This window comes from Acipenser ruthenus, chromosome 29, assembly GCF_902713425.1.
Source record: "Acipenser ruthenus chromosome 29, fAciRut3.2 maternal haplotype, whole genome shotgun sequence".
Taxonomy (NCBI): domain Eukaryota; kingdom Metazoa; phylum Chordata; class Actinopteri; order Acipenseriformes; family Acipenseridae; genus Acipenser; species Acipenser ruthenus.
Genome location: NC_081217.1, coordinates 2,929,695 through 2,955,683, shown reverse-complemented (window position 1 = coordinate 2,955,683; position 25,989 = coordinate 2,929,695). Strand labels below are relative to the sequence as shown.

The window sequence follows — 25,989 nt, the reverse complement described above, 5'->3', positions numbered from 1 at the left end:
TGCAGACAAAATGCGCACACAAGGAAGTAGATACCAGCTCAAGCTTTATTAGACACATCAAGGGAGGGAATACTGAAATTCCAGCTTGGTCTTCTAACTCAATAAACTCACTTACTGTACGGCAGAACGGCCTGTTAAACACAGTGCTTACATGCAAACGCCCCCTCTATCATGTACAATTAAACTAGTACTACACAGTTGCATTATAAATCACCCTTACCACAACAAGCCAGTGAATGATAATATGAACTTGCCTGATACAAATACAAAACCTGTTTTTAGTTGCCTGTAAATGTATTGGGGTGTGGGGGGGTTACCATGTGCTTGATTACTGTACGTTCGGTCTTGGAGGAAATTACTCCCACGTAAAACTGATCAAATTTTAATGAATCTTTTACCACTCTATTGTATAGTAATATAAGACATAGACGTCTTAAATCTCTAATGAAGTGTATTTTTAAACAGGACTAGTTGCCACCAACAGGCCCTTTTCTTTTCACTTGGTTGTCTTGAAAGTAATGAGAATCCTTCTCCTCCATCCCGAGCGATGGCTGGACCCTGCTGTTGCTATGTGCCTCGGTCAGCATGGTTGTCATGAATGCTCAGTGTGAACTGTGCAGTGTCTTAGGTGTCTCATTTCAGTCCAGCCTGTGCGTGCGTGCGTTAATTCCAATGATTATAAAACAAGGTTTGTTGTTTAAATATATTCTCAGCTAGCTGTTGTCACTTCAGCTCTATGAAGCAATGTTATTTGTGCCCCCCACTTCTCCAAATGTCCCCTATTCTGAATGCAAGAGCCACCCAGGTGAAACATTGAGAAATGCCATTCAGGTTGCAAGCAGAGAGCAATCCATTTATTAGGATTCAAGTGGTACATCAAAAGTGTAAGCAAAATACTGCTCAGCATTCACTCTGTTAGTTGTATAAACTTACAACCCTCCCGTGCCTAACCAACCTCTGCCTTCAGCTAGAACATCTACAGCTACACAATCAACAGAGAACAGAGAGCAGCTAAACTCTGCCTGCAAACAGTCTCAACATCTTGATCTAACCGTTGTGCCACTGACCCGAGGGTTCGATGACATCATGTGTATAGTTAAGCCAGAACAAAGTTTATAGAGAAAAGGCGGCTTTGAAACTGCAGTCAATTGTCTGCCTGTTTCCTAGACTGCTCTGCAAACTCTGCAGAGGTTCCCTGCCCAGGTATTTACAGTCTACATACACTGAAATACATGCATGTTGGCCACTTTATCTGGGTTTCCATAAACATGCTGTATGCTGGGCTTTTACACCAAACAGCAGTGTTTCATTTCTACTTTCTACTGTTCAAGCTCACCAAATAGCTATAACAGACATTAACAAAAATGATAAATCTATTTTCTGTGCAACAAAAATATATACATTTAAGTTAAATTATCTTTTTTTTCATAAGGTAATAACAGGGCTTGAATTTGCAGAAGTATACTGTATTTGGTCACAATTCCAAATTAAATTAAATTTTACAGAGGTGAACTTTGGAAGGGATCCACACAAATGAAAAAAAAAAAAGAAATGATGAGTCAAACCTGTTTATAAAAACAACTAAGGGGGGTAGTCTTTATATACAGGTGTTGTTATATACAGGTTATAAACTACTGTCTCTATACAGCGGACATGTATATATTCAAGCTAGATAGATAGAGAGATATACTAGGATTCAATAGTTGGGAATAACTACAAAAGAGGCTGTCCTATACAGGTAGTCTCCCATACAGATTTGATTGAACAAATTAATTGAAAAAGCTTTTAAAAGAAGTCAGGTTTTCCTTTTTGTGTTCTAAGGTTTACATGAACTTTAACTAAGGTGAACAAATTCAAGCCCATAAATACACACTCTCCCTTGCAGAAAGAGCTCAAACAAATCATCTTTCACTCAAAAAAACAAACAAAAAAAAAATGCATGTATTAACAAATTAAGGCAACGTGAAAACATTGTATATGCTGTACATGGAATAATATATTTAAATAACATTGTTTATTAAATATTCTAATGAAAGTATACTAAATTGAGTTTAATTTTTCAACTACAGTAGGTAATGTAGTGCTGCATTGGTTATTCTGGCATAAGAACTTGAAAAGTAAGATGCAGCATAGAAACGACCTCAAGCAAAACAAAAAAAACAAAAAAAAACAACCATGTTCTCAATTAGGTTGTATGGAATATATAACTATTACATACAAATTAACAGAAGCTACAACCCCTGAATGCAGGGCTGCTTTAAGCCAGGGCGGGCAACTCCAGTCCCCAGGATGCCTCATTCTAATCATCTATTAGCAACACTAAACACTTCATATTGTGGACGTTGATAGGACGGCTTGGCAGCTACCCCAGAAGTACCCCCGTCAGAGGAACCCTGGGACCCAAGGACCCGTTCCCTCCTTACAGGCAGTGTTTGAACACCGGCAAACAGCACAGGGGTTCAGCATTAGGGGTAGGGTTGCTTATGCATTCATGATGTTAAGTAAAAACCTGCCCAAGTCACACATCTGATTTTGTTTTAGGACAAATACAAGTCAGCACAGTTTGAAAAAGTAACCAAGAAATTAGGAAATATTGTAATTTAGCAGAAGCGGCTCCAGCACGATGTTTGATATTATTACTGAACTGACTTAAGCATCTGGAAATGCACTCCGTTCTGGTGTGTTAAAGATACATGACCATACATACTGTTTGCTTACAGTGTTGTCACCACTTACATTACAGGGGTGTGCAGAAAAAGTGTGTTGGCCATCGCAGTTATTACAACATTCCACCACAGAGTGGCAGAGTGTGCTATTCAAAAAACAATGGTAGATTAAAACCTGTTATGGTCATTTATGATTGAAGTTATCATCCAACATTTGAATGCAGAAATGGTTGCACTTTAGAGGAAAAAATGGGTACATAAAACAACATATATTTTTTGATTTGATGAACACATCAACATTTTAGCAAATATGACTGCTCCACATACATTCACTGCATTTATTGAATGAACTTTTAAATTTGAAAAAATCCAGTTAAAAGTTTAGTAAATGAAAAAGAAAAAAAGTTTAGTAATTGGGGGGGAAAAAAAAAAAAAAAAAAAAAAAAAAAAATATTAATAATAATAATAATAATAATAATAATAATAATAATAATTATTATAATCTTTGAAAGGATGGGCAGAATGTGTCACAAAGCAATGACGTACACAGAAGTCACAAGGATTCGACTGATCCGGATCAATGGGAGTGTATGACACAGTCTTATGCGACTGTAGCTGTTTTCATAAACAGAGCTGCCTGACTAACCGGAAATATCGGATCAAAATGAGATTAGTGCAGCAGCAGCAGCAGAAGCCTCAACTGAATCATGCTCAAGCAGTCAAGCATCATTCACATGCTTAGCCTCTGTGGTCTTAACCCACGGATAATGAACAATCGCGAGATCCTTGTGACTTTAATGGATGCTTACATATTCTGCGTCGCAATATTGAACTAGTACAGCAGTAGCATCGGATCAATAGAACGGTTTCTATAACTACACAGTGTCAAGGGTTTAAGTCCGATGTGATGGGTTCTCTTCTCTCCTTTCTTTCATGTGGTCAGATGAACAGAAAAAAAAGAAGAAAAGAAAAGCCAACCTGTCCTGACCAGCCTGGCAAAGATGCGTGTAGTGGAATGACATGCACCTGAGGCCAGGCTGTTACTCAGTGGTGACATGTATTAAAACACAGTGAACTAGAACAGTCTGCGCTCTGCAGTGACAGTTACAAGAGTCAGAAAAGAACCGGGCACCGATTGCCAGCCAGGCTCTACTGGTCCTTCACACAGTCTTTAAGTCAGTTTTCTCACTTCTAAATCTATCTCGCTTTAGGAAACCACCCGCCGGCATGTTTTTTTCTTTTTTTTTTAGGTTGTGTTGAAGTTTTATTTAGGTCATCCTGGGAGAGAAAACAAAACAAAACAAACAAACAAAAAATCGAAAAGGTGGAGATCCTGAGCACCGGGGCTGGAATGTGACATTTGCAAAGCAGTTTGGTATTGCAGAGAGACGTCTGTGTGTGTGGGGATGCAGAGTCATTTGCAAAGCAGTTTGGTATTGCAGAGAGACACCTGTGTGTGTGTGTGTGTGTGTGTGTGTGCAGAGTCATTTGCTCAACATGGTTCTGGTTGAGTGTTTCTCCTTGTCGCGTGGCGAGTGTCTCGTCAGCTCTACAAGCGCTTGTGTACAATGTAGGAGCCGACGACGAGACCGGTAGCCAGAGTCATTCCAGCAAACAGCCACTTCATGAAGCTTTCTTGAGACCTCCTGCTCTCGGCTGCTGCATCCCTCCCGTAGAGCGCAGCAAAGGTGTCCTGCAAGGGAGAAAAAGAGTTTTAATAAGCATGTCGTCCCTCTTTCACCAAACGTCAGTAGAATATCTGCAGCAACGCATCTTATAGGAGCCACCGCAACCAAGATTACAACCTTAGCAAAGTCATTACATGTTTGTAGTTTCTGTAAAACGTATGGTGTGCAGATTCAAATTTGAATTGAGTAAAATTAAATAAAAAAGAAATAAATGAAAGTCAAACAACTTCAATTCATTTTTTTATTAAAGTCTTTGTCGTGGTATTTTACAGCTTTGTTTTAAATGTAAAATGTGCGGGGTAGATTGTTACTACAGTTCTGTAAGATAGGGTAATAAAGAGATGGAATTCGATCGATTGATCCACTGTTCATATAATAAAACCCCAAGATGATCATTTTAGGCCTGTACTGTTAAATCGGCTGCACGAACGGAAAGAGATTGCTAGAAACTGGACCTGGGAACACTTCCCCATGCTAAGGATGCGTCTCTGGAATCCATGCCAGATTTATATGAATGAAAGTCAGGAATTCCTCCCCCTGCAGAGCTTATTAAATCGGACATGCACGGATATGCCAGGGGAAGAGTACAGTAGGTGCACAAGCACAGCAGCTGCTAGTACTGTCGGCTATCTCAGACCTTGAGTCTGTCCAATTATACAATTCCAGCATCCTTCAACTTCATCTTTATGGGAACGGGACCTTGAGCATAGATAACGGAAATGAAACAATTATCTAATCATGGCCCTTTACATTACTGCACCTAGACACAAAACAGTCAACCCAACAGACTTGGGAAAGCAAGGGAAATAACACACCCAATTCAGATAACACAGAGAAGGGCTTTTCTCAGTCACAGCCGAGAGTGGAAAGTCCATTCTCCACTCTTAAAAATATTCCACTTTCATCAGTCACCACTTTTCAGGTATTGTTAGAAAAATCCCAGAAAGTACAGAAGAGAAATGGGTTTTCTGAAGCAGTTCCGCGGAAATCTTGCAGTCTGAGGTTTCAAGTCTACTGCTACTGCATTTTAGGTGCAGTGTACTAGAAAGAAAAGCAGACTATTGTTATTTTATTAATAATCTGTAAATTCCTGCCTCAGCATAGTGACTTGGTAACTGCCCTTTTTATTCAAATGTATGGATTACATTTTAGAAATTATGTTCTATCTGGTAAAAAAAAAAACAAAAAAAAAAAAACAAAACACAACTGTATTCATGCTTTGAACTAGACATGTTGAAACAATAAGCAAGTGTACCGTTAAGTGATTTCTACTAAGAATGTTCTCAATTTTCCCATTTAAACAAAACAAGCATATGATGTAGGGAAGCATATAAAGAGTGAAGCATTGTGCACCGATGTCTGTACTACACCAATAGGCTATGTACACAAAATCACTTAACAACTTTTGCCTTTACTAAACTTCAGAAGGCCAAAAAATAGCCTTTTTTTTCTTTATGTTGTTATGCATTCTAAATCACTGGGATTCCCAATATTTCCTACTCCTTTAGGATCACAACTACTACCCTGTGCCTCCCAAAACACACACAAGATTTAATACCATAACCCTCAGACAAACACGTCTTCAGACTTTCTGCAGCACCGATTAGAAAGGCTACCAATGCAGACATAAACAACCATTTCTGAAGCTTAACAAATAAACACCTGACAAGCAAAAATCTGCCCCACCCTGCAATCTGCACACAGCCCAGACCAAGACACCAGCATCTCTATGCTACCGAGGTACCGAGACAGTGTTTCTATGGAAACAAAGCTGAAGATTTCAGCACTGCTTGTTTTGGAGCTATCTAGGGGTACAGCAGAGCAAAGGGACACGTTACATCTGACAATATTAAAACCAGCGCGAGACCTTCTCTTTAATTCTGGCTGGCACTATACGAGACATGCACCACATCAAACGGCAATGCAAAAGTCAAAATACAGAACCACATTTATCTCTGTAATGGTGCATGCAACCACATGCAGAATGTGCTGGTGTCTTTAAAACAACTGTTGCAAATGCCGATCTACACAATTAGAAGTTTCATGAGAAATGGTTGTTGGATAAGAGCACACCTCTGATGAAAATCAACATTGGCATTAGATTAAAACTTCTTAGAGATGCAGTAAAGAAACAAGGACAAACAGCAGATCAGATACCAGTGGTGTTCCAGTTTCACAGAAGTTACTTACAGACACAGCAGTGCTGCACCTCTTCATTAACTTTGTCTTGGAATGGCATCATTGCTTGGCAACGAAGTGAGAGGACAAGGTGGTATTTATCACGTGTGGGCATTTAATTAAAACACACACACACAAAAACTTTGTGGCAGGCCATTTTACCAATTTTTTTAAAAAACTGAGATGCACAGTAAGTGTTACAGTTACAGTTAATGTCAGTATAAGCACAGCTTTTTCCAGTTTATTTTGCAAACTGTCTGCACCTACCAATGACTGGTGTGATGCATTTGTAATTGGTAATAAACAAAAACGTGATAGGCTTTATTAAGACTAATAACAGAATCCTAATAGCGAGAGTAATTTTAGTCCAGAAAGCTCATTACGGGAGGTTTTCTTCGTATTACTGAGAAAATGGATTTCTAAGAAATGTCACTGTGCTGGAAGAGAGATAAACGCCATGCAGTTTATCAGCTACACTTCAGCATGACCGCTCTCCATGGCGTACGTGGAGAAAGGCCTCGCCTGATTCTACAGAGACACGTTTCGGGTGTACAGTAATTGCTGTAAATGAATCATATTTTGCAACAGCTTGCTCATTCAAAATATTTTGTACGTGCTCTATCTAAAGATTGTCTGCCAGGCAAAAGTCCAACGCTTGCCCCATTTCTGCCATCGTAACAGATGAATAAATGAGAAAAAAGTGTGAGCAAATCAAAGTAATAACAAAATTGACAGGTCAGTTTGGAAACTTTTAAAACAGTTCAATCTCCATAGCAATCTGGTTATCAAAAGACTGGATAACCACACACACAGGAACGAAATAAAAACTGAAAAGAAGATGCCTCAGGTCCACTGTTGTATACATTTGACTGGACTCTATCTAGGTTGACCACATCCCTCTAGTGTTGCACTAGCTTGTGGTGCGTTATGGGAAACAAAGCAAACTGACACCCAGCCACACGTCTAACCACGGCACTTCCAGTTAAACTGGCTTTAGCTTTATATTGATGCGCTTAAATGCTTTTATGATCTACTTCTACTTTTATGACACACTATCAATGGAAGGCAATGTATGCTACTTCCTAATCTGACGAAGGGGAGAATGTTCTGTGCAAGAACGATGGGTTGAGAGGGTGTGGTCTAAATACCCACGTAGTACTCGCCAAAAACATTGCAACGATGAAGTAATGTTGATTTACTGGTTATTGTGTGAGGAAGATGAAACGTGTCATTAATAAAAAGTCTACAATGTATGCTTTGGATAGGAAACTCTTTGAACATGGTAGACATGTATACAGGTCATCAAGGAAAGAGCACTGCAGAGTGTTCCAGTAGTATAGGAAAGAGAAAGAGAAAGGCACTCAACACTGCAGAGCAAAGAGAAAGGCACTCAACACTGCAGAGCAATCTACAGGAGAGAGGCACTCAACACTGCAGAGCGCTCCAGTAGTATAGGAAAGAGAACTGCACTCAACACTGCAGAGCGCTCCAGTAGTATAACTCAGCTCAAAATAGCTGGCCAGCACACTAAATCTAACAATGGTCAATGGTACACTAGAAATGCAAATACAAGATTACAAGAAGCCCAGTCCACTCCTCTACGATGACGTGATCTGATGCAATTTGACATCCTGCAGAACACAATGAAATGTAGTTGCAGTGGAACGAGTATGAATGGTATTCAGAACCAGATAACTCTGCATTGAAATCAGGAAACGAGAGGCTTGTCCCAACATGTTCCCACTGGAAACAAGATTACCTTTTATTTGTTTAAACTTTGCTGCCATCATTTTTAGAAATTAAAAGTTCTGTGTCTACTGCTTGCAAGCCAAGACTGTTAACCCATGTGCCAAGAAAACAAGTTGAGAGATTTTTATCAATTACAATTGAACTTTTATTATTAATAATAATAATAATAATAATAATAATAATAATAATAATAATAATAATAATAATTTATACTCATGGTGAATATCTCCAGTTCTCTTATGGATCTTTTGTATAGAAACAATATGCTCAAATGTTTAGTCAGACAATTAGTTACATGAATTATTTTCACATACTGCACACCACATAAGATAACTACTCTTTTCCAACTAATTTCTTTCAAGTCCAGAGATACAGTAATTGTGAATCATGACAAAGTGCCTGTGCTGTCCTTATAATCCTGCTACATTTGAACTTGCCCAGACCTGCCCAAAGCCTTCTCAAGACCTGTGGTGTCATACAGAGAGCACTTCTGATGAGACACATCCCACTGAAGAAGAGTACAATTAGAAACCCTAGTATGGCTGTCTGAAAGAATTACTCTCCAAGCATTTTCTATTGAACCTGGTACATGTATGCGTGTCTATATACAGAAGTTTGTTTGTTTTTGTGTCTGTCTACGATACAGTAATTTTATATTTAAAGTTTTATTATTGGGAGTTTTCCTATTAATGCCCATTTAAGTGCTGTCAAAATGAACAGACGTTCTTCAGTCACTGAGATGTAATGCCAAGTTAACAGAAGAGCCATTTTAATGCTTGCGAACAGGACATGCATGTTAATACTAGTGTACAGAACATGCTTTAAAACAGAAAATGCCTTCTCGTTTTATCATCAAGCATTCAACACAGGTCCTGAACCACCTCTCACCCGGACTTTGTTTTCACTTTGACCGCGAGGAAGCCTGTTTGTCCTGTCACAATGCTACAGTACGAGTTCACTTCCTGTGTTACAGGTAAGAGGACCCCACCTGAGTTTTACACTCGTGTTCCCTGCTGCACACACCCCCTGTAGGGAACCACCTGGGGTCAGAAGGACACGGATTGTCAACGGATCTTCAAAGAGTTTCAAGAGATGGGATGCCATCAAAAGAAGACTAGAATGAAGAAACCGTTCTCAGTTGTAAGCACACAAGGAGAGCTACAGTATTGCACAAAGCTATTCCTTAGTCACCTGGTCACTCCCCTCCACTGTGTAAACGCCACAGGTACAGCATGAATGCAGGCGTGTTCTTTGACTGCATGAACATGCACAGCTGTGAAGTTCTTAGAAACTTTTGTACCACAATGAATAAAACTGGAAGTGCAGGCAGCCTGGTTTCTTCATTCAGGAAACCAAAGGGTGGCTCAGCTGCTCACACAAAGTGAAACAATATGATATTTTAGGTTGCTGTCAAATCTCTATTGCAGGCAGCCTCAGTACATGTAAATGTTTCCAGCTGTATGATCTACTGTGGCAATCGGTATACTCAGGAATCAGCCATTTGTCATGAAAAAAAAAAAAAAGTCTGTACATCGTATGATCAAACTGTCACCTATACCTGGAGCATTTCGGCTCAGTATAACACTGATACTTTTAAACCTGTTATTGATAGTACACATGTCTCTTGGTTTGTATGCACAGATGTTAACTGTCAGGGTTTTGCTATGTGTTAGTTACTTCACTGTGTTTGGTCAATTTTCTTTTGCGGCATTCCCAAAACAGAAAGCACATAAATATTCAATAGAAGACCAACATCTTTCAGAGGTGTGTTTACATGATGTAAGAAAATTAAAACTCTTTGCAGGAGGTCAATACATAAAAAGGTAACCAAATCCTGGCCTGAGCCTTCCAGCTTGGCAAGCACATGCATTGCAATGTCTCAAGAATGCACCGAAAATGAAAATGCTGTTTTCTGTGCCCTTCATTGTGCCTCCCTGACACATTCTGATTCACTGTCTTTCATTAAATAGAGGCCAGATTGTTCCTTCCACAATTGTGCGTGGTACAAAGACTCAAGCAAAGAATTCCTCCAGCATTAACCAGGTGAAAGTTCATTTGATGATGTTCCCCCTGAAATAAATATTCAGTCTTGACTCGAGTCATCAAAAATGTTCATCAAAAAGTACGGCAATGCACGAAAATACTGTAGTGACATCACACGAACAGAACAATGAATTGCAAGAACAAAAGAGAATGGAATACTCTGACCCAATGTGGGACTGGAAATTCCTGTTGGACCATCTTAAAAGGCTCAGAAAACAATCAGGAACTGGGACCCAGCACCCCCTTCACTTCCTCAGCAGAAACCACCACCACCACCACCCTAGGTCCTGGAGGGCCATTCCACTCCAGGTTTAACAGGTAAAATGAGAGAACCGACTACTTCAGGGTCAATTAAACAATTTAGAACAGGGTTGGAACAAAGACCAGAAGTGAAAAGGGCCAGCTTTGGCCAGCCCTGCTCTTGAGATTTCAGTTCCACCATTAGAACCCATAAAAGGTGTGTTGGTGCACCAACTAAGATCCACACACACACACACACACACACAGCAGGTGATGCATACAGTAAAATCAACAACGTCACATGTATACCGCATAGCCACACTGCCAGTCCGACTATAACACTGTGCACCAAGATAGTCCAGATACAGAAGACCAAGTCAGTATAAAAGATTTACTAACAAAAACACAAAGAAAGTGAATGAAGTTCTACTTTGAGAAGTGCAAAACAGGGATTGATGCTGATTGTGTACTTCTTAGACTGGTATCTTTTAATCTTTCAGTATTTCTCTGTATTGCTCTAGGTTGTACCTCGCCATCACTTGCTCTGTCTGCCAAAAGCAAGTGACATTTTTTTTACTACTGTAGGTATCAGTGAGTTATCTAGAAGTACTGCAGCCTATTTGCATAGTAGCTTCTTAATAACAGAGTACTGTACATAACAACGGGATTGCGTACATTGTGTAACCCTGTATGTTTGAACAGCAATCTGTGTAAACATCCTTTATTTTTCTTCACGGGGCACTGCGATTTATAAATCTCTCCCATGCATCAGGGTTTAGGAGTGCATCCTTTCATGTGATTTTCCAGCTGATCCCTCTGATATTCAGTTTGTATTCACGTGGTGTGAAGTCAGACCCATTTTGCTGTCTAGCTCTAATGGATCCCTTTCGGAGTGGTGCCTCTCTGTCTGGAGAAAGGCTGCGTATCAACTGATGCTACCAGAACAGAACATGCTGTGCTCTTGTTGGTTCAGATGCGTTCAGAATTGCTATTTGTAGCAGTGACACCATCATGTGATGAAGACCTTGCATTCCAGCATGTACCAGCTCTGGCCAGCTAGGGCGAGTTGTAAGAAACAAAAGTGTAATGCAATTCCCAAGAAAAGAAAACCTTGAGAGTTTCAGCTGGACTGCATTTCCTGCCTCCGGTTCAGCTTGAGGTTTCATACAGTCTGACTACTATTGTTTCTTCCTATTGAAATAATACCTGATGCTGGTTATTTTAGAAAGTCAAATGGAAAATGACAGAAACTGATTCTCGAGAGTTACAAAGACAGTTTTGGCAGATCTGCTGCTTCCTTAATTAAGCATTAATATCAAAGCATGAGACACAGCCTGCTAGATAACTGACCACTTACAGGGTAAGAACCGGTCAGGTAAGAAATGCCCATTTTGATGTCTTTTAACCTCATTATTGTGAGGGAACGCCTGTATAGTATGGGTTAAAGACTAGTTTTTTTTAACCTGCTGGTTTGAGCAGTGAGGCAGAAACTCATGTGAGAAGCACATAGCTGAATCCAGATTGTTTTCTTTCCAGCAGTAAGGCTGCTGCAGTAGGGACAGCCACGCCCCCTTTGTGATGAGGTCATCGGCTAAGCAGACAGGAAGTGGAACAGGATTCCTATTCGAGTCACATTTCCTACACTTTTGCTCCAGTGCAATCTACTCTACAGTGCTTAGCACTGGAGCAAAACCTAATTGCTATGGGTGAGCAGTACTGGAGTAAAACGGATGTCAGAAGAACAGGAGTGGACTGTATTTACTGAAGGAATACACCCACATCACCTAATCCAGGACAAATAGCTCAACACAGCTAACTAGCTAACCAGGTCCAGTCTTGGAAATGCACCCATATCATTTGTGTGTGACTTACTTCCACACTAGACAATGAAGCTATTCTAGTGGGGTGTGCCTTTGACAAAGCCTCCTCCCAGGTTTCTGCTGCAACACCCTGATTATTAGCGTGATCTCAGCCAGGTCCCATGACTACATTCTGATGACAGATCTTTGTTTCACAACTATGTATTATGGAAGGCAAAGGGTACCGCTGGATAGCTGATTACAGACGGCAAGGAGCTTTCTTCAGACTACAGGAAATAAACGCAGATGACTATGCTCCTCATCATCACTCCGGAATGTTACATTACAAAAAAGACGGATGTCAAGGAGGGCAGTAAATCCAACTAATGGTGATCACAGTAATAAAACCAAAAACAACTTACTTAATAGAACAAGTACAAAATGTATAACCATTTATCACTGAATACAAAAATGACAAGAAAATGCAATCCTACTATTGCATGACAGTATAGTAAATCCTCATTTAGCAGTTTGGGGAGGGGGGGGGGGGGGTGAGAGAAACTCAATATCTTTAAAGTGTTGTCTCTGGAAGTTCTAAGTAAGCAACAGCAGTTCCTAAAGATTGTAGAACAATAAAATGAATATGCATTACAATGGTCAGGGAGGCACTTTAATAGCAGAAGGATTAATATCCTTTCACCAGTGCTCAAGCACGACTTTCCAAACACAAAACCCAGGGGTCAGACTGCAGAATAGGAGCTCATATGATGACAGGAACACTCTGACCCCCCGGAATCTTCACAGTAATTCGCAGAAATGTTGCAGCTCGGTAGCATGCGAAAAGACGTGATGGCACCAATATACACTGTGTGAGGTCAAGAGTTCATTCCATACCTTAATGAATTAGGGTTACAGTAGATGACAGAACGCATTCAGGTTGGCCATTCAAATTGTGAATGAGAAGGTTGTCTTACAGAAGAGGACACGGTGGTTGATTTGCTCAGCTTACAGCACAGTATACCCCACAGCACTGAACAGTAAAAGGGAATACACCTGGATAGCTTAGGAAAAATCCAGGGATAACCACGGACAGGTAGGTTACACAATCCAGGGTGATTTCCCAGTGCTGTAAAACTAATATAATCCATCTGTGGAAAATCCTTTTTTTTCTGGATGCAAAAAGGCCAGGTGTACAGATATAATTATTTTGATTGGCAGCGGACTCCCAAGGTTTCCATGACTACAGTAAATGACTCTGTTTATGTATGGTTAATATATATATTGTTTTTAAAAATCCTCTTTCAGTGTTAAAACTGCACTCCTGAGTCAGGTTTACTAAGTGCAATGCTGTCACTTCCAGCACTCATCTGTGACTTCATGAACGACTCCCTGCCAAAGGTCTCTGGCACACTCCCCATTAACATTCATGAACCCACTGCACCGCCAACACTGTTCTCCTCAAACACTAACATAATCAAGCACTTTGCAGCAGAACTGCAATATGTTGCAAGAAAGTTGCAAAACCTTCTGGGGAGAAAAATGCAGTTTGCTCAAGACTACATGTTTGCAATTTTTAAACTTTTCTATAAAAAACAAAAATGGAAGCTTAGGAAGAGGTTTCGTTTTTTGTTTATTCCCTGATGAAAACCTGCGGATGCCAGGCAGAGAGGACGATCGATCAAACAAACAGCAGCACTAGAAAAATCCATTCTTAATTACTACCAGGAGTGAAACCCACTGACGCTGCGTTCTATGACCAAGGGGCTCCTGGAACACTGTGCACACCCACACTGACGCTGCAGTGTTGCACAAGCCTGTTCCGTTAACAGAGCAGGAATCCTGAATGACTAAAGTGTGATTCAACTCTAACCGCCACACTCAATGGTAGAAAATGCATTTACTTTCTGCAAAACAAAAACAGTTGGTGGGATCTTGTCTGGGCTTTCTCACTTTATTTAGAGAGTGCAAGACTCCATCTCCCAAGCCTTACAGGAACGGGTACACAGTAACTCACCATTGAACTCTCTTACTAGCACACATGCAATTTCCCCTAAACAGAATGCACAACATGGCAGGTAAGTGTTACTATAAAAAAACCATTAACAGATGGATCAATGTCTACCAGAGAAAGTAGAGTTTAGTACAATTTTAACACCTTTACATTTAAACATCCGCACACAAGCAGATGATGCTTGCTTCAGGTCAGCAAGGAAATATTATTGCCATATGGTACAAAACAATGGGCTTGTGGAAAACAGCTCCCCCGGGGCACTGGGGAGCATCTAGCTCACAAGGCTATAAAGCACTAAGCAATCTGCATGCACAACACACACGCTGCAATTTTCAAGTGGACACCTTGGGCAGGGTGTGTGTTGGGGGTGGGGCTGTGGATCAAAATGGCATTCTGAAATTGGATTTTAATCCCCAGATATCCAACAGGACAAGCGGACCCATGCCAACTCTGCTGGGACTGCTATTGTTCCATCTGCTACACAAGTACAGAAGACAAACCCGTTTCTACGAATCCCAGGCACGGTGCTAATGCCAACGCAGAATTCCAAATAGGACAGGCCACTAAAGCATGGAGATTCAAGTCATACCTGCTGCATCGCCAACATATTTTCTATTGTGCTTTAAAACAATATCATCACTCATATTAATTGCAAGTACAGGGGGTCCTATACAATACAGCAGGCCTTCTCTTCATTGTACTCAGCTGGAATGTTTGTCCTCTACAGGACAGGTTCCTAGGCTTTCCTACTTTACCTTCCCCAACATCAGTGGATCTCAAGCCCCTGTACAAAGAAGGCAAAGCCCTGGCTGAGACAGAGGCATGCACTGTAGTGAGCAGAATGGAGACATGTTCTTAGGTAAAGAGGGGTACTGCACAGCAAACCCAGAAAAGCATTCTCGTTTAACTTGGCCCTTTTAGTAAATATCTTATCTTATTTGGCTGTTCAAACTTGATCCTAACCAGACTGTTCCAGCACCTGCTTTGTTCACAAACGGTTAATGACATTTAGTCTTGGTCTTCCGATAAACCTTTGCAAAGCGGGTTTACCATACCTCCGCTGCATCACCTAACCAAATTACTAAGAAGCTATCGAGAGCAGTGATTCACGCACCGAGTGGGCTAGGTGGGAAATACCCTGTAAATGTCAGCCCAATGAAAGAAGCCAGTCTGTAGTCTGTACTTTTGACTTTCTATTTGAAACAGTGTCACAGATTAATAGATGTCTGGCATTAAGGCTTAACATTAACAAGTCTGGAAAGCACAGGGGTAATGTACCACGTGTAATCTCGCTGTCCCTCGCAAAGCTTACTCATTTGTTTCTGCAATGATGGGAAAGGCAGAGCAAGACTTTACAGAAGGTACTCGGTTGGCAGGAGCTTCCGTATCCAAGAATGCTTCACAAGGGACACAGTCTCATAAGAGAGGACTCCTTGGGCCATTCTGGTGAAAAAAAAAAACTTAGGAAATCTGCCCCACCACCAGCTACTTTTCCTGGAGCAAGATGTGATCATTGAAGAATGGCCAAACATCTCCCCAGTGCAGTGTATCAAATCAGTGCCGCCCTGCTTGCTCTGCAAGCCCTATTACTGCAACTGGAAATTGACAGCGCTGTGGCTGCCAGAGAGTCCATCCTATATACTAATTTATCTCTATTCAGTTCTGAAAAATCCCTGGTGTCAGCGTCACTTTCACTTCCCTCTACCATCCAAACCAATGGAAACAAAATCAGCTGCCGAAACAAGATGTGTAAATTCCAGATCCCCCCCACCCCCTGCATCAGGAGTAACTGCCCACCTCAAGCACTGCAGCCTCCTCCAACATTCGTTAATGTATTAAGAGGAAGAGTTCTGGATAAGTGTAACCACTGGACAACCACAGAACACTGCATTTAAACACTGCAGTTAACAAAGTGCCTGCACAGCGGATGGTTCGGGGAATTCCCACATATTTCCCCTTCTCCAGTAACGTTTGTTTTTAAAATTGCTTTTTGTCTGCCTTGTTTGTCTCTTAAGCCAGCTCATCACTGGAGCCGTGGCAACATTGGGTTTCACTAGCACCTTAAGCTGCAAACAGTTTTTTGATGCAGTGTTCTGTTAAAACAACAGCTGTCTGCAAAACCTCCCGCATCAGCCTGTGCACAGATGCATCATACAGTGTATTACTTACCGTGGTTACAAAAGGGACCTGTGTGCAGAATCACAGGAGAGTTCAAAGAATGGTCCCTATTCGAATGGTCCATAACTGAACTTTAGGGTCCTCGTTCAAAACGCGGCCCCTCATGCAGTGACTGTGTCAGTCTGTTTGTCTGTCACACTCTTCATGGTGAGCACAGTATACGTGCTAGCCTCTCTGACTGCATTGGAGTATAATCCCATAAACTGTTGATTTGTAACACATTTGAATAATATGTGGACCCTTCATATGCACACACAAACACACACATGTTTTCAATTAAAGCTTTCAAATGTACAATTGGAAGGACTGCACACGGTCCTTGAGTCACCCCCTGGGTTCCCAGGTAAGCCTTGATGAGCCACCCCAGACCACCACCATACTGACACCGGCATTCTGTTTACTGGAAAGCTACAGCACACAGCAGGGTGGTTACACTGAACATGTGTTAACTCCAACTCCCAGCGCAGTTTCATCATTGAACAGTTAAACAGAGTAGAGCTGCACGCCCTCAAGAGAGCGACAGTGTACAGTACGTGTCTCCCTGCACAGTACTTTCAACAGCCAGCTTAGTGGTTCCCTGCGAGTATCAGAGAAACTGAAGGGTACAGCAAGCCTGCGAGGGAGCCTTCCACTCCGCTGACTAAAGATGTTCTATTAATAGTGAAGAAAAACAGCAAAATCCTCTTCTGCTTGACATAGCAAGGATGCTCCTTGACAAGAGAAAACATTCCCTGTTATATAACGAGAGACTTTTTAACTGCATCAGCTGGTGAGATCTTGTGATGTAATCTTGTGATCCGAAAGGGTTATCAGAAACGGTCTGTGTGTTTATGCACAGAATCTCATATAGTGTTTGTCATATGAAAACTAATGCAAACTTTACCTGGAAATGCCAAGTGACAAACAAAAAACAAACCTGATATACATTGTATGTACTGTTTTTATATTAATATACCCATGCATGTTGCAAGATGTACTAAATATACTTCCGATGAATATATATTCGTGGCACATTAAACACACAATCAGCATAGGTTAATGTGTGACAAATCTTGCCTGTTTGCTTGCTACTCTGTAAACTGTAAATTAAAACAAACAAAAGGATTGTGGATATCCCTCTCGCTCTGCACCCAGTCCCTGTGAAGTCTGCTCAGCTGATCAGACTTATTTTAGTTATTCAACCAGTAATACTGCAGGTTTCACCCCAGATTTCTCTGTAGGTCATTAATGAATGAACAGCAGTATGAGATCCAGGCAACGATGGAGGGAAACCTGTTTACCCAAAATAAGTTCATAGCAGATTTATCATGGGCTTGCAATATTCAGAGTAGCTGCAGATATCGGACACAGCATTCGAAAGCAAATGCTTAATGTGGTTGTCCATTGTCCAGTACCTTTTGTCAAGGGTATACTGGTGTTTAAACAGGTTTGTGAAACTGGGCCATATTCATGGAACTGTATTGGGTAAATAAATCATGAATGAAACTTGAATGTTTAGGTAGCCAGGCATTTACTACAAATAAAAGATCTGGCTCCTGTCCCAATGTTTAATCAATACTTTATCAGGCACTGTAAATACTTTGCACACGCAGGGGTCGGCTGTGCTGCATACCAAGGAGAGTTACCAGAAAGTTCAATAATAAACCAGAGCTTGTAAAAGGAAATGGGCTCCCTGGTAGGGTGAACAGCAGTCTGTAGCACTTCTGATACGTATAGGCTACAATAGGTCATGTTTTTATTTTTTGTTTTTTTTCCCCAGGGATGTGGGACTGAAATTCATTCATTTGCATGAGCAACAGTACCAAATTCAGCAAATGCAGTGTCTTTGCAATTGGACAAGAGCTTTATGCCATCAATATGGCAGTAGATTTATATAAAAAGCAAATTATAGGACTGAATGACTTAGCAAGCACGTGTGCAACTGACGTAACTGCACGGATGCGCGGTGTGTGAAACTGGGACAAGACTAAGAAGAGAAACAGATACCACTGGGCCACCGATGCTGAAAACACAGCAGACTACTCAATACCAGAGCACTGGGAAACATACTGGAGGTCAGCTGTAGCGTACAGTATCATGGTGTGAATGGCAGAATCAGGTCTGTAACTGCTGTGGTTGTACTCGCTGTCGCTAGGACGCTTGCTTTGAAAACGAGGGGTTTCAATTCAAAACAGGTCTTGCTTGTGCCCTGGTTTCAGCACAATTGTGTCGGTTTACACAGTGCATATCTGTACCAGATCGCTCAGTTGTGTTATGTAGGAGGGGAGGGGTGGGGCGGGGGTGAAAGAATTGAGATCCCAGCAGATTCCTTTTGCCATCAAGCTTGACCAGGTTTTGCTTTTCCCCCCCAAACAATAGTAGGCATTGGTTGCAGCTTCCCTTTGGAGCTGCTATAGTGAGCATTAGCAAATCGCAAAAAACCAGACGCAGGAATATGCTGACAAAAGCATTAAGAAACTACAAACTAAACAGGTTCTGTTCCATTGTCTTAAGACATGATCTACAAACAGCTGTTTGGGAGGGGGGGGGGGGGGGGTTAACAAAGCAGCACAATGTCATGCTTCAACCAGATTATTTTGTTGTCTTTCTTTTATTTCAGCTTCATTTTAACCCTCAAGGCAAGCGAGTCAGTTTGCTGTGTACACCTGCAACCCCTTCGCAGCCATCTGCTAACGGTTCTGTATTTGTGTATGTGCCGAGCAGTGCTCAGACTTCCCCTATTCGCTGCTGGCATCACACTGCAGCAAGCACAGCACTGGAACAAGGTTCCATCTCCAGCCAATTCTCAATTCAGAAAGTCACTGTTACTGTCAGGACGGCTCTAGCAGGCTTTGCTAAAGCACGACATGTTTAAGCAGAAGTTAAAGAAAACATATACAATGAAAACTGAGTTACTGTAACTAAAAACTCCCATACACTGCCCAGACTAAAAATGCAATTTGCCAGGTTGGGATGTTTGATATGACTTGCATATCTAAATTATACACAACAAAGCAAAACTCAAAGCTGTTCAAGTCATACCTGCCCTAGTCAGCCCTCCTACGAAATAAAACATTAACTAGTTTCTCTTGAGAACAAATCAACTCCAAGTCGATTACTGATTAAAAAAATATTATACTACCAGCACTCCTTTAACAAGGTAGGTTTCATCTAGTGCTTAAAAATAATAATACAAAAATAAAAAAAACACCACCACGCACACACATTTCAGTGTAACAAAATACAGCTGTTATATTCCAAAACCACATAATTGTTCATGTTGATTAGTTACTGAGATGTTATTTTATGCTGTAGAATGCTATTAGACCGTGTGCTTCACTTGCAACCTTAAATCCAAAAATATTTAAGGTTCCAAACAAGCATTTCCTCTGTGTGGGAGATCTGTGAGGCACAGTTTCCTTAAAGAATGAAATAATCTCATGCTTGCGGACGGGAGCTCAGAGTATTCACCGCCCAAGGGGGGTGGGGTGTACTGTCACACAGATCTTGCCGACATTTCCAGGAAGTGAAACGTGCTTCTCCCAAAGAGCTACTTTGTGAGATTATGTTTTCAGTGAGCTGGAGCAGGAGCGCATTGAAAAGCACTCAGTGAAAATGAAAATGCAATCAAAAACACCCAGCATCCCCACAGGACTGAAGATGTGTGCTCTCAGATTGGAGTCCACGTCTGTGTCTGGTATTATGTTCATAAGAAAGATATGCTGTCTGTCAAAGCGGTTTAAGAGCCGGAAGAAAATGACTCCCCCCCCACCCCCCACACCCCCCCACACACCCCCCACACACCCCCCACACCGCCCCACACCCCCCCACACCCCCCCCCAAAAAAAATAAATCGATCAGTTGATTTACTGTCTGAGCTCAGTTATATACAGTATGTCATTCACTCATAAGCATATCTGGAATATTTTAAGAACATGTTTTATTGTTCTGTAGTTTTACAATAAAACTGCATTTTTGTTGACATTTATAATATTGAGTCTTTTCAGCAAAAGCCAATATATCCAGCACAGGATTACTTAAGACTAAATCAGAGACAGCAGGAGTAAATCATTGGGAATCGAAGTCAACACACTACAAAACAATCAAGGGTGGTGCTACAGATTTGTCTGCTACAGTAAACTGCAATCCCTAATCTCTCTGAAAAACACCTCTGCAATACGAATTTAAAACAGACGAATAACTAAAATCGAAAAAAAAAAAGTCCACAGTGATTTTCCCTTTTACAATGAATAATCCCGAAACTGTAAAAAAAAAAAAACCCTTATCTACTTATTTTTTCCCAATTATTACCACAGAACTACCACATGACTCAATAAGACTTCCTTGTTAACATGAAGTAATTAAATTAGGATTTATAAAAAGGATTTATTATTCCAAAATGTATTAAATAAATATACCCCACCAGCTACACATGCATGGTAAAAGTGAATGTGGTTTACCTAGGCTCTAGTGATACGCTTTTGAAATGTGAGCAAATCCAACTGCAGCTTACTAGGAGAAGTGAACGCAATAGAGCCCAATTCTTTACAATGCTACTTTTTTGTGTCGCAAGAAAGACTTACATTTCTGCAAACATTTCCTGCAAGATGCACTGAGCTGCAGGAAGACTTTTCAAACGCAAGTCAGGGTTCACCCCCAAAGGACAGGAAACATCTGACCAACTGTGGAGATTCATTCATTCATTCACTCTTACACAGCTTCAAAAATAATATTTTGAGGTTTGATGCACTGTTTCACATAGAGCGCCACCTTTGGGTGCATACGCTGGCATTATACGACGCTGGAAGATTACGGATATATATTTTAATCAATATATTAAAAAGAAAATCCAATCCCAATTGCAAGTCTTATTCATATTGATATATGCATTAGATTATAAACCAACAAGTCAAGAAGCACAAATTGATCCATTTAATTCCAGACATTGCCTTCAACAGTAGCGTTTATCCTAAAGCAAGCAGAAAAGTCTACAGAGCTATCCATAAATACCAATATCTTCGAATACGCTGTAAGAAAAACAAGCAGCTTCCCGTTCTTACTAAGCAGCTGATTTACAAGCAGCCACTGATGGAGCTGACTTCACTAGCTGCCAAGGGCTTTCCATTCCCTCGACTCCCACTGTTACAGGGGGCAAAAATCACACTCTTTATTGCACAGCAGTGTATTACAGGGTTACAAGCCATTACAGTCTCAGTTTCACTTGAACTCAACAAAAGACTCATGCGTGTCAAAGCTCAGGTGAGCTGGGGTGTGTCGAAATAACCTCCTAGTAAAAATACTATGCAGAGGGTGCAATTACCCAGCAAGAGAAAAAGTCTGAATTTCATGTTCACTAGAACCAACGTTCTGATTACTATTCAAAAAACAATTGCACAGCTTTTTCAATATGCCTGGTTAATTTGTTCTCTCTGTTGCAGAGTATATCAATGATTTTGAACCCCATGCCCCCAGTTGAATATTTGTACACAGTGCACAGCTGCCCACTCACCCAGCCTCCTTGCCTCTGTATCCAGGGCTCTATGTTGCTGTCCAGGTAGGTAGTCATCCAGTCTGCTATCCGCCCCACCAGGGACCCCATTTCCTTCTCCACGCTCTCCACACACAACGCCCCGCCGAAAGCGAAAAGCGCCACCACGCGCCCCCAGTTCACCCCATCCCGGAAGAGTTCGTTCACCACCTGCTCGAAGCTCTGGTAGGCTGTGCCCGGGGTGATGTGCAGCTGGGAGGAGAGGTCGCTGAACGCCCGACGGTATCTCAGCTCAAACTCATCCCCCGAATCTCGCAGGGCCTCCTTCACTGCCTTGATCCCGACCAGGCTGCTCCCATTGTCCGTCCCGTTTATGGATCCGTTGACGTGGCCCCCGTCCCTTTCGGTGTCCGGATCCAGGACCCCAGCACTAACAGTCCTACCATCCCCATTAACCTGGTTCCACACTAAGTTTTTTTGGGACAGTTTGTAGCTTATAAAATCTTTCACCAGTTCTCTGTTGCTGTATGGCATCTTTTTTTTGCTCTTTATGACTCTCACACACCAAAATCCATGCTGCAGACAACAAATATTTTTGTTTCCCAGGCAATGTTTCTTTTTGCCACGGCCCTAAAGACACTTCACCCTTTGGAAACAGAACTGCAAAGAAAAAAAAAAAAAAGTCACCTTTTAATCTAGTGAAGGGTGCGATAACCCCCTTATCATGCGCTTTCACCTGAAGCATTTACAGTACTTTAAATCTTAGGATCATCCAGATTAGCCTGGATTTATCATGCAGTTGGTTGACGGATTAATAACTGAAATGCAACTGAAACACACGTGAAAATGACATGTTATATTGCAAGACTGCTCAAACATTAGTTCATCATGAGTCATTTTGTCAAACACATCATCAATCATGCACAAGGGCTTTTATCATAGCACGTGGTCCTGCTAATGTTGAAAGAAGAAACCAATCAGAAACGCCTGTTCGATTAACACTACAATGTAAACATGTGGACAGCAGTAAATGTGTTCTGCAGATTCTGAATTACATAAGCGACCATCAGAATATAGATTTTAAAATTTGCAAGGGTGCGCGCACACACACACACACACACACACACACACAGAGTACTGGAGTTGTGACCTGAACTGGTTGCGACTCAAGACTTGAAATGTGCTGTTTGAGTGGCACACCAGGATATACCCTAACTTTTCAGGTTAACCATGACATATAAAACTGGTATTTAACACAGCACTGCAGTCTACTGCATTACACCGATGGCTTTTACAAAAACTGGAAACTTCCCACAATGTTAATTTAAAATGTGGTCTTGATCATGGGAAAACAAACAATGCAAGCACATCCAGATGGAATCTGGAATTACAGTTCCAACGAAATAATAAATAATGAAATGAATAAATTAAAGAGTAATGTTTGTGGGTTGCCAGATCAAGTCGTTAATACGTTACAACAGTACGATATATAACACTGATAGACACAGTGGGTAGTTTTGACATTACAGTTGCTGATAACTATAGCCGACACTGTATGCATGAAATCGCCTGCTGTCTGTCCATTTATTGCAATTCAGTTACATGAATAACCGAACGGCAACAGAAGCATTTTAAAACACGCCCAAACTGGATTCAGTCATAAGTTACATTGGCAAAATTGCAAACTCCAGTATTAGATAATAAATTACATAACTATCGCATTGTGTTCTTTAGTACAAAACCATGTCGATAAATGAAATACGCAGTTTATCCGATCTATCATTTAAGGAGAAAAAGCTCGCATAATGAATGAACTGGACAGACACACACACACATAATAATAATAATAATAATAATAATAATAATAATAATAATAATAATAATAGAAATGGATACACTAATAAAAAGGTCGTTAGTAAAGTACCTACGAGTGCCGTGATCTTATCTTACAAGTTCTGTTCACCTTGGCTTTGCCATAAATTATACACGCAGTAAATGAGTAACAATGCTAACTATATCCACTAATCTCTGCATTTATTACGCATATAACATGGCCATCAAACCCACCTCTTATTTCAGCAGTCTTCTCAACGTATTGTTTTGCACAGACAATACAGTTCAACGATGGTGTTTCTGTCACCTCCAGCTGTCAAATCCTAAGAAAGAACCCACAACCTCTTAGTACAGCGTATTGCATAGGAAACGTATGGCTATTCTGATTGGTATAATTATCTACGCCAATTTTTATACGCGTTTTCTGTATCCGAAAACGAAAAACGAATTATATTGCAATATTAACACACACACAGAACTATTGGCTTAATTCCATGATAGCTATAATGGAAAAATCCAGGGAAACATCCAGAACAGTCCACAAAAAAAAAAAAAAAATAATAATAATAAACGTGCAATATTATCATTTTTCAGTACTAGGTCTGTCTTACATGAAATACTTACTTTATATACGTCTATCTTTTTTTTTTTTTTTACGACACAAGAATGATTTCTGCGAGCGTTTTTAGTATGTATTTTGAAAATCCCAATTTGCAAGTCTAACTACGACTGCAGACACACAGACACACCATGAATATCCTGAATTAAAGCTACCGTTTGCTGACTCGGAGACGATACTTACTTTTGCTGCATGTTTCTTGATAAAAGGCTAAGCTGAACGCTTCATGTAAACAAGACAGACCAGACTAAATGAAAGGATCATCTTTGCGCTCCCATTGGGCGATTTTCTTTGCCCTTTAATCAGGACGTCCCGCCTTCTCGTCAACTGACATATCTTCTAGCCAACCCTAGCCAGCACTGAACGGAAGGGCTGATATATTGAGTATATATTTTTTTTTATTAAGAAATTTATTTAGGTTTTCTTTTCAGTCCCAAGCTTCTGTTTTGACCAACACTGCGCTCCTATCTTTTTTTTTTTTTTGTATATAGCTTATATTTAACAAATTCACGTTTTATTTAATCAAACGAATTGTTCAATAATAAACAGCAAGTCTAATACGTTAGAAACGAAACAAAAAAATGAATAATACCGCATATACCACCGTTAATGGTTACTGTCCATTAACCTACCACCCCAAAAAGAACAGATTTCGATTAAGAGTGAAACGTTTCTATAGTAACCCAGGCAGTACAAATTCACTTCCCCGTGCTAGTTTTTATGTGAAGCCAGGCGCCCCCGTGTGGTCATCTAGGAAATAACATATTTTGGTCCATTGAACACATGAGATTTAAGGACAACGTTTTATTCCCAATTTTGAATGCATGTTTCTTCTTCTCCTTCTTCTTCTTCTTCTTCTTCTTCTTCTTCTTCTTCTTCTTCTTCTTCACAATTTTTATTATTTTCTCATACACAGCATGTTCGTGGCAGTCAGTGGAAGTTCCACTTTGTTTTGCTTAACCAGGATAATATGAAGTTGGGAGTTTCAGAGCATTTTACAGCACAAGGCACCTTGTATTCCATGGGGGGAGAGCACTAAAACTACAAAATGACCTGCAACCTTTCATTAGTGGTTCTACTAATTTCCTTAATCAGGTTTTTATTTTGCCCATTTGAAAACCGTAACCTTGTTTGAAAGGCACGCCATTGCTTCCTTTGGCTACACGTTTGTACTGTTTTGGTTTTTTTTTTTACTCCTTAACAAAAAAAAAAAGCTTTGGTGCAAACTATATTTAGATTTGTTTATTTCTAGCTGTTACAAAAAAACGTGGGCAGAATTCTGTTTGCCCCCATTGTGAATATGTGTGTGTGTGTGTTTAGGTGGTTCTATATATATTGTTTGAGCAGACAACAGCTTCTCTCAAAGCACATTTGTAAGAGACGCGCGTTGGAGAGAAATATATTGATAACGTTTGATCACAAACAATATTCTGACATACAAGACTGACAAAACAGTATGGCGAACATTATCAAGCAAACGTTGACGCTATTTCCTTCAACGTTCACCATTGTTGTGAA

The 25,989-nt window shown here is 40.6% G+C and overlaps 1 protein-coding gene across 2 annotated transcripts; it reads right to left on the bottom strand.

The window, feature by feature from the left end:
* Positions 1 to 27: 27 nt before the first annotated feature.
* LOC117434069 (bcl-2-like protein 1) lies at positions 28 to 24,898 on the bottom strand. 2 transcript variants are annotated; one of them, XM_034056622.3, is made up of 4 exons: positions 24,655 to 24,897; positions 24,087 to 24,175; positions 22,041 to 22,679; positions 28 to 4,359 (listed from the first exon to the last, which is right to left on the bottom strand). In XM_034056622.3, the coding sequence occupies exons 3-4, from the start codon at positions 22,551 to 22,553 to the stop codon at positions 4,216 to 4,218; spliced, it is 657 nt and encodes a 218-aa protein (XP_033912513.3). In that variant the 5' UTR covers positions 22,554 to 22,679; positions 24,087 to 24,175; positions 24,655 to 24,897; the 3' UTR covers positions 28 to 4,215. The 2 variants fall into 2 exon arrangements, with proteins under 2 accessions (XP_033912513.3, XP_058859487.1); XM_059003504.1 differs by lacking the exon at positions 24,087 to 24,175 and having other exon boundaries at positions 24,655 to 24,898.
* Between the last annotated feature and the right edge of the window lie 1,091 nt (positions 24,899 to 25,989).